Source organism: Podarcis erhardii, assembly GCF_964252035.2.
Source record: "Podarcis erhardii genome assembly, chromosome: 5".
Classification (NCBI taxonomy): domain Eukaryota; kingdom Metazoa; phylum Chordata; class Lepidosauria; order Squamata; family Lacertidae; genus Podarcis; species Podarcis erhardii.
This window is the reverse complement of record NC_138509.1, coordinates 58836617-58846043: the sequence shown is the minus strand read 5'-3', so window position 1 is coordinate 58846043 and position 9427 is coordinate 58836617. Positions and strand designations below refer to the sequence as shown.

The 9427-nt window shown below is 47.8% G+C and overlaps 1 protein-coding gene across 3 annotated transcripts; it reads right to left on the bottom strand.

Annotated features, from left to right (window-relative positions):
- Window positions 1-194: 194 nt before the first annotated feature.
- ZDHHC16 (zDHHC palmitoyltransferase 16) lies at window positions 195-9282 on the bottom strand. Of its 3 annotated transcripts, none has more exons than XM_081863880.1 (11): window positions 9139-9282; window positions 5541-5793; window positions 5002-5196; window positions 4634-4728; window positions 3397-3425; window positions 2692-2825; window positions 2490-2537; window positions 1909-1994; window positions 1544-1667; window positions 958-1028; window positions 195-699 (listed from the first exon to the last, which is right to left on the bottom strand). In XM_081863880.1, exons 2-11 carry the CDS (start codon window positions 5775-5777, stop codon window positions 585-587), a joined length of 1134 nt encoding a protein of 377 aa, XP_081720006.1. In that variant the 5' UTR covers window positions 5778-5793; window positions 9139-9282; the 3' UTR covers window positions 195-584. The 3 variants fall into 3 exon arrangements, with proteins under 3 accessions (XP_081720006.1, XP_081720007.1, XP_081720008.1); XM_081863881.1 differs by having other exon boundaries at window positions 4634-4725; window positions 9139-9281; XM_081863882.1 differs by lacking the exon at window positions 2490-2537 and having other exon boundaries at window positions 9139-9281.
- Window positions 9283-9427: the final 145 nt, after the last annotated feature.

Below are 9427 nucleotides of genomic sequence, written 5' to 3'. Positions count from 1 at the left end.
GACTTCACCCCAAGACCTTACACCTAATGGCCGGGACCAACAAAATCTCTTAAGACCTACAACTATCTGTAAAAACAGCACTGCCTGGAATCTGTTCTGAAAAGACAGTTGTGAGCTATAGAGAGATCAATCAGTTTCTTAAGATATTGCCACCATTGTGCCTTCTCTTCTGCTAAAGAGGAACAGATGCCACACCATATTAAAATGATTTTTATTTTCGTTTAAAAAATCCCTGCCTACATAGTGGAAGAGTAACAAGACCCTGGCATACTAGCCAGGGTCCTCAGGTGGGGCAGGGGGCATATTGCGCCTTCCTCCACTACCAGGAATACCAATACTTCATCCTACATAGGCTGGATTATGTGGGCAAGACATTGCTGTCTCACCGCAGCTGCCTGCAGCTGGGGGGGGGGCTCTTCCACCTTCATCCTAAGACTGCTGGAGCAGTTTGCTGCAGCTGGTGCAATTGTGGCATGTGACGTCACCAGCACCTCGGGGAACTGTGCTGTCCATTATGCTGCCCCTTGAAAGCAGCCTGTGGTTTCCCGTCTTCCGGCAGCTGGTCAACTCTGCCCTTTATCAAATCAAATTGTCAAGAGAGGAGTCTTCTGTTCCACAATGCAGGGTGGAGTTTCCCAACTCAGGCCAGATCCATAGGGTGGGTGTGTGGAGGGTAGTAGAACTCGGGTGACCCAGTGCCTAGAAAAGAGAACATCTTTCAATGAATAAATGGAACACAGGAAGACATTTACAGGCTTGCTAGTATATTCCGCCCAAGCATTTTCCAGATTACAGAGAACCTAGAGGGCTACAGCATTACTGTGGAATGCAAAATAAGAAGCTTCAGCTGTGCTAATAGTACCTTGCTTCGTCAAGATCCAGCCAACCCCAGCCACCCTGTTATCCAAAAGACAGGGCAAATGTAGAGTATACCAGTTGCGCATTTCCCGTTCTCACCTCTGTGTCTCCACACCCAGGAAAACCTTCCAATTTCCCAAAGGACCATAGTTGTATGGGTTTTGGAAGACCTAGGGCCAATGGAAAAGTAGCATGAAATTATATTCTGCTAGGACCTGGTTCTGGCATATTTATTCATTCTTCCATTCTGCATAGCAACCCCTCTTGGGGAAATCTGACTATGGTCAAACTTCAGAATTATTCAAATGGTCAAAAATAAGTGCGACGGAATCATACTCTTAAAAAAAAAAGTCTCCCTGTTTACGTAGCTGAGTTCTATATAATGTATTAAAATTAATTCAAAAAATATATATTTAAAAAAAATATTCAAATGCATGCCTGATTAAAAATAGTTTGTGTTTTCTGGAATCCGGAGAAAAACAGGGTCAACTCAAGAGGAAGTTTGTTTATATAGGAAGGGGCTGCAGGAGAAAAGGCCCTGTTTTAGCTATTTTTCTAACTAAACACCCTGAACTGATGGAACTTTAGCATGACACACACATCAAGCAAATAGGTGAGCTCAGCTGTTCTGCCTCCATTTTCTCCCCCCCCCCCCCCATTGAAGGTTGAGCCTTGCCCTCCTTACCTTGCCCTTTAGTCGGAGTCTCTTTCTTTCTTTGCGGTTTATGTGCCTTTCAATGCTGGTCTCACCACGAGTGATGAGGACAGAATGCCAGAGCATGAGAGCGCCCAGTGCCAAGGCTACTGAACTGCAGGGAAATGAACAGAGGCATGTTGCAGCGGATGGACAAACACCAAGTAGCTGAAATAGCTGGAGCAAGTAGCTTATTATCTCTCACTGATAGCTGGATGAGGCTTTTGCAGAGAGCAGAGAATAAGACAGCTAGAAAGCTCTGTGCTCCAGAGGCTGACTTGGCAGCTTTCTCAAAGCATTCCGGAGAGACTTGCCCCTCCTCTTCCCCATGAGCACCAAACAACCAGATCAGTTACCTGCAGAGGACCCAGGCATACACTATACTCTTGTGGAAAGCTCTCTGGCGGAAGGAGAAGGTGGGTGGTGGTGTCTGAGAGTAAGTCTGCAAGGAAAAAGCAGATGTTGCGGTGGCCAGAGATGCGAGGATGCAGCGGAGGATGCTGTGACCCCAAACCAATGAGATGTGGAGGTCTTTCAAGGACAAATGGGTGGACAGACAGCACAGCACAAGACAGACACCTCTTGGGAGGCAAGGGTCTTGATCATGAATCAGCGATGGGGCAGAGCATGGGTACTGGGGTTCAATACTCACTTCCCTTACTCCCCATTCATACATTATCTCTTTTGGAAGACAAGACTACAGCATCACTTAGCCAGTTGTGCAAACAGTTCCTCCCCTCGATGGCACAACCAACTGCAGCTGAATGGGCTCGGGCTCCCTTAGGAGGAAGAAGGGAAGGAGTGATTCTGCCCAGGAAAGGGAATCTGAGCAGTCACAGCCACGGCTGTAGAGTCAATTGCTGGGGCAGAGCAGCAAGCTCCCCTGCCATGCTCTGCCCTGTCCCTGACTCGAGCAGCGGAGCAGCAGGTACCCCACCTGATTGGCTGTCACGTGCAGTCTCCCCTTGTCAAGCAGTTTCATTTTCTATCGGATGGAAAAGAGGCTGCCAGTTACACACACTCAGTTCTCCTCGGCCTAGGTAACTCCTTGTGCAGTTATCCAGGCCAGGAGGAAGAGCCCCACCCCCTCCCATGCCACCATGTGCCCAGACAGACCCCAGTTCAGCCAGAAACCTCACCTCAATGGCAGCATAGGCCTCCCAGAATAGGTCCCAGCCGCTGACGCTGCTGTAGATGCAGCCCATGGTCATGAACAGCATGAAGGAGAAGAAGTAGCGGTGGTTGAAGTGCCCCACGCAGTTGTTCAGCCATGCTGTCCCTTGGGGTTAAAGGTCTGTAAAGGCAGGCAAAAATCCCCAACCCTCCTCACCGTGTAACAGGGGATAGCCAATTCTGGATCTGCACCCAAACCGTACTGGTGATTTAATTGATCCACCTAATACCATGCCACCTGTTGGGGCTCCTTCCAATTTTGCTGCTCCTTTCAGTTTCGGGGACTGAGGAGATCTGCTTACTCAGGACACACTTTAATAAAACCATAACCCAGCAGGTAAGAAGAACAGGGGATGATGCTTCACATAGAAGGAATAATAGTTCTGGCCTAAGAACCATTTCGCTTTGATGCTGAAACAGGAATGCCCCCTCTGAAATGCAGCTGATTGTTCCCAAAACATTTACTGAGACATGCCTCACAGGAGATCGGCACAAATACTTTTCCTCTTCAATGTTGCGAGTTTACCCCCTTGGACCAGTTAATCTCAAGACATCCTTTACTTTCCCTGGGGATATATATTATCACTTTGCATATATCATCGCGTTCCTGGGATAAGTGACCTTACAGGAGACCCCCAAGTCAGTCCAGCTATGGGCCTGCAGAAGGATACGGCAGTGATGGTCCATCTTCAACACACACCTGTGGAAGGGAAATAGCATTTGCGTTAGGGCGCTATTGCACACTGGAGGTGAGACAGAAGGAAAATGGGGTGCTGACAGCGCAGCACAGCTTAAATAGTAAGGAAATGATGCAGCTATGGAACATGACACGGTGCAGCAACACAAGGCAAGAAAAACAAGAACAAGTCACCACTCGATCCCTTAATGTGCATGCAAGCAAGAGACCGGCTGAAGGCTGCTTGGCGAGAGCTGGGTACTGGCTGCTCACTGGCCTCAATACAAAGCCCTCTGCAGTCTTTGGCAATGTTACCTTAGTGTAAGGAGACTTCTGCACAAACTTGCAGGTGTTCCTAAAGGTAGAGATGCATATAGTCTATAGGTACACAGATGCACCCCAAGGCTACACAGCATTTGGCAGAATTTAGCTTCTTGAGCATGTTTCCTTTCATTAAAAAAGGCAAGTTTCTAACCTTTATGGCTTGGGAAATAAAACCAAAGGTTTAAAGTGAGTGGAGAAAGCAAAGAAAATTCAAAGAGGAGGAGGACTGAGCAGCATTTCCCAAGCTCTGATGTTCTGCATAGTCCTTTATCCCTAATCCCACAGGTAGCAGACATTATGCAAAACAGACATTTGCAGACTGAACATATTTGCCTAATTTATTAAAACCACACAATTTTATTTTCCCTCGCTCCCATGCCGCCCTTCCTCTATTTACTGTACTTTCTTTTTCAGTGCAGAGAAACTATGTTGATGTTCTTACAAGTTATATCTCAGCTGAAAGAGGGACTGCAAGACTTCAGCATGAAAAACAGGCAACAATTCATCTATGTCCAGATTATTATTGTCATTGCAATTCTGCATCAGAGGAAACTCTCACTCCATATCCAAAATTATGAAGATCACAAAAGTGTGCAATAAGTCAAGGAGTTATGCTTCCTGCATTCTCGTGCTTTATTCTGAAACAAGTATTTGGATATTTATGGAAAATATAAGAGAGAATCACAAGAAGTATATGCCAAGAGGGAAATGTGGAGTTCAAAAAGCTTTCTAAAATTTTCAGGAGTCTTTGCCAGACACAGGATTCTACATGAGCTACCACAAGACATTTCATGCTCACATACAATGTGAAAGATAAATGACCCTGGTTATCTGCCTGCCCATAAAGCATCTTTAAAGGGTTCGGGTTTTCACACGTGACACTGGTCTGATACAAGGGGAATGCCCACCTGTTGCAGATGCTGCAGTGGTGGGTCCGGGCAGGCTTCGGGGCAATACATTTCCTGCAGATGGAGACAGCAGCGACATCGCTCTTCAACTGCTGCTGGAAGGAACATCGGTAGCCTTTAGCGTGGTTGCAAGAGTGCCATTGCCCTTACACTAACCCAAAACACACTGGGTCAAGCATATTTGGACATGGGCCCTCTGGAGCTTGCACACAGCGGCAACTCGAGATCAGCCCTTTGTCCATAACGTTCTGTGTAAGAGTCACCAGTGAAAGAAGAAGTGGTAGGAAATCATGTCCTACCATGGATCTCAGTGTTAAAAAATAAACTTAATAAAAGTGAAATCAGAGATATTGATACCTCTACCCTACCTGCGGAGGAAAACCGGGCTGAGTAGTGATGGCCATATAGTAGTGGAAGACAATCATGACGAGGTTCCAGTGACCATAGATGAAATGCCAGAAGATCCAAAGAAGGGGGTAGGTTCGCAAGACAAGCGGCAAGAGGCAGACGTACACTATGACCACCACTGAGCTGGTCAGAGTGATCACCAGAGCCACAAACACCTGTTGAGGGGGAAGAGGGAAGGGTCTGAGCCACCAACACACTGCAGACAAGTCTCAGCCCTGTCGATGAAGGAATGTTTCCAGTGGATGGATCCCCACGCTAAACCCAACTTGGTCTCCCCATACTCTGAAGAAAACAGCAGCGCTGGGGGACCACAAAAGAATTCTGCAAAGCATCAGTGCCATCTCCTCCCACATCTGCAAGGTCATGTATCTCCTTGCCCAGCTTGGATGTTTGATGGTGGCTTGAAGCCTGGGGCTCAAACTCTTTATTTCCTAGAGCTGAACATGTCTCCAGTGGGCCTGAAGCTGCACTCTGCTGCCTTTCCTCCCGAGATACTCACCACCCCAAACCAGCGGGTGACGTGATCCACCAGCCAGTAGATGGGCTCAAAGAGGGCGTCGAGAGCAGTGTCACCATTAGCAAAGGAGTTGTACACCAGGGAGCGCAAACAGAGGCGCCCATACAGCCAGAGCTGCCCCACATGCTTAGTCAGCCAGAACCGACGCCGCTGACCTATCCGCAGGCATTTCAGGAAGAAGCGCATGACAGCAGAATACATCCTCTGGCGGCTCCTCATCTCTGCCACTCAGAGCCTGTGGAGAGAGGAAGCAGTGTTAAGTAGATACTGGACATCGGGTTTAGATGGAGGGCAAAGGCTTGGTGCCAAATATTCAGCGGTTGAGTCTACTGCTCCAGAATCACGATGCTAAGGGATGTAGGATGGTGGAAGAGTCACGGGTGATCATAGGATAGTGCTGAGGGTGAGGAGTCACTCTCACTTCAGATGACTCCAGTGCAGCATTGGTGGAAAGGTTTTGCTCACCCACTGCTGTCCGTGTGAGTAATGACAGCTAGTAGAATGCACCCAGAGTTGAACGTGTCCCCTCTGTGGCTCTGCCAATTCTCCTGCCTATCTTCCGAGATGGAATAACCAGGCTCCTTGCGTGAATGTATATACACTGAGTTCAAAGGGCAAGAGATTGCCCAGAGCACACACAGCACCCCAAAGAGGCACATCTATGAAGTTTGCATTTGGATTTCCTTTCCCAACATAATGGAGAAAACAGCTATCAATGGCTACTAGCCATGATGGCTACACTCTGCCCCCAGTTCTGAATCCCAGTTGCTGGAAACTGCAGAAGGGCAGAAGGGGAGAGTGCTTCTGTGCTCAGGTCCTGCTTGCAGGTTCCTCCCAGACATCTGGTTGGCCTCTGTAAGAACAGGGTGGTGAACTAGACAGGTCATTGCACGATCCAGCAGACTCTTCTTCAGCTCTCATAGCAAAGGGAGGCATCTCCTGAGTGGCGGGGATACAGTGCCTTTTCCCCAAAGTTGTTTGCTGTGGTATAGTCCAGAATTTTTAGGGTAGGGGAGATACCTTGAGTTAGGGATGGACCCTTCCAAAACAGAAGACAAGCCCATATAGAGCTGAGCACCTATGAGATTTAGAGAGCTGAGATGGAAACTGTAGGAACTACCAACAATTGAGGAGTGGCAGACAAAGATGATGGACTATGCGGAACTGGCCAAGCTGACAGGCAAGATCCGGAACCAAGACGACCAAAAGTTTCAAAGAGAGTAAATTTATTGAGTATATGAATAATTATTGTAAAAATGTGAAGATACTAGCGGGATTGATATAAATTCTGCAACTAAGAAACTCTAAATCACAAAACTTTATAGACCATTGAGACAGAGTTGATCATAAGGATATAAAGGTCTGAAGTAGAGGATATAAAGTGCGACACAAAGATTTGAAAATTAAAAACCAGTTGAAGGGATGGAGGGAAGTCATGAGCTCAGTAGAGCAAAGAATTTATTTGTTTTGTTATTGGTATGCTGAAATATTGTGTTAAAAAAGAAATTGGTAAAAATTATATTTAAAAAAAAAAGAGATTTAGAGAGCTGACATGCAGGGAGGGAGAAGATTGAATCCTTGCTGCCATGCATCCTTTCATCTCTGCAAAATATTTCTGGGTTGAGAAAGAATTGACTGGCGAAAGGGAGCCAAGAATGATACCTTCCCAAACCCAGTCCTGGTCTTGAGAGAGTTCAGCATATTCCCTTGACATCTCTGCCTCAGTTGGGGAAAACATCCAATTTAGACCTGTCTACTAAAGCTAGCAGGGCTAAGGAGGCCAAAATGATAAAAGAGGAGGAACGAAATGATGGCACTTACCTGCTCGCAGAACTCCAGCATCAAGCTGCAGCTAATCTAAGAGCAAGAGGGAACCTGAGCTAGGCCAGCTCTGGAGAAAGCTGATCTTGGCCAATTAATATTAACCGAGAATGTGACCCTACGAACCCCTCAGGGGTGGTGACAGTACCAGCAAGGTGGAACTTAGTAAGGGGGTCACAGTGCAGAAATGAAACAAAGAGACCTAAAAAGGAATTTGGCACCACTGTCGAGAGATCAAATTATGATTTTTAAACTTAGGAAAGTAGGCCTATGGCTGACTCTGCAGCAACCATTATGCCCAATCTCCACTTACATCTTATTGTACTAGCAACCTCTCACTCCACTCAAATTCTACTTGCCTCAGAAAGGTGTTCTGGTGCTCTCAACAGAGTACATTCCTTGTAGTTAGTCTGAACACAAGTGACCCTATTTTGGTTCATCTTAGGGTAAGTTATAGCTGCATGTTAAACAGGGACAATACCTCACAGCCTCTCACACATGAATGTATTTTCACAAGGACGGGAGGGGAGAGGATCAGCATAGTTCTGGATCTTCTTAATTCTGCTTCTGTAGAAACTTTGGTAAAATTGAGCAACATGTTGCAGAATCCCTGCAGCGCTCTGCCCAGTAGCCAAATAAATAGCAAGAACACCTCCAAGTCTCTCCCCCACCCCCAAGGCAAACAGATTATTTTACTTGGTCCACAACAGAATGCATTGTTGTAAGCCACTTTGAGATTTATTTAATAATAATAATAATAATAATAATAATAATAATAATAATAATATCACATAATTAGTTTTCATGAGGCAATACATTTAGAGTCAAAATTAGAGCTTTCCGGCAAAGTGTACCAGCTCACATGCAGCTAGATGATAAAAGTGTTCACACACAGCAGCCCGTCTGTGTTGACATTACAGCAGAAAATAACACACACACACACACACAGAGAGAGAGAGAGAGAGAGAGAGAGAGAGAGAGAGAAGCATTGTCTCTGCCGGTAGTCACATGCACCCAGAGCTCGGCCCATTCTCTGCCAGTTGAGCAGAGCTGGCATCCTTCCTGAGCACGGATTAAGGGTGATTTCTGAAGGCAGCATTGCCCCTCTAGCAGATGGCAGCAACAGCAGAAGTCACACAAGGGAAGATTAAGCACTGAAATGGTTATGAGATAGCGAGACCTGCGTGGGTGAGTCAATGGGCTCCCAGTGGGGTGGGGGATGGGATTTTGTCTCCACTATATTTCTAAGAAAAAGGAGATCAGCTGAGGTTAAAGCTCCACCTCCGCGTGAGCCCCAGCTCGCCTGCTCTAGGCATAACAGCCCCAGAGGCGGTCGCGGGAACAAACCCCAGAGAGGAGTGGGGACAGGAAAAGAAGCACCATTCGTATGCATCCCACGAAAGCTCTTTAAAGGCGTGGGGACCTGAAGGCGCGTGTCTACCGAGTTCAGCGGCTCACGGCTCTCTCTAGCCATGCCTCCCGGGGAGGGTCTGTTCCAACGTGCATTCCAAGGATGCAGTCATTCGGGACGCTGCTAAGCAATATCTGGGAAAGCGAAGAGCACCGAGCGCCAGCTTTGTTGCCCAGACCGGGCACGGCAGCCTTAGCAAACAGGCGAAGCCCTTAAGCAGCAATGGAGAAGAGGAGCTACCCGGCGGCGAAAGAGCACCGGCTCTCCCAAAGCGTGCAGGGGAAACGAGGTCTGCCCCAGCATGCACCGCAGGACCACCGCGCGTCAGAGGGATCCCCCTCGCCTTACCTGGTGCTGCCATGATCAGGGTGTAGTCAAACCGAGACTACCACCCGCTCCCCGCGTTACCGCATCCACCGAGGCATCCTGCTCCCTGTCTTTGACCACCCTCACCCGTGCGCATGCGCGACTCCACGCCGCGAGCGCCAAGCGGAACTACGATTCCCGTCACCCACTGCGCGTCGCTTCGCACGGGCTCCTCGCGCCCTCTGCCTATGGCTTTCCCTCTGTGTGCCCCGCACGCCCCCGTTTTCTATAATAGCTCTTCCGCCCACGGAGGAAAGCATGCGCGCGGGGA

What these genes read in the sequence shown, in the direction of transcription:
- ZDHHC16 (XM_081863880.1), bottom strand. Translation starts at nt 5,777, where the DNA reads ATGAGGAGCCGCCAGAGGATGTATTCTGCTGTCATGCGCTTCTTCCTG. An exon ending in AGGCCTATGCTGCCATTGAG is followed by an intron (nt 2,538 to 2,691) that starts GTGAGGTTTCTG and finishes TCCATCCGATAG; the next exon opens with AAAATGAAACTGCTTGACAA. An exon ending in CTGGGTGTGGAGACACAGAG is followed by an intron (nt 700 to 957) that starts GTGAGAACGGGA and finishes TCTCTTTTCTAG; the next exon opens with GCACTGGGTCACCCGAGTTC.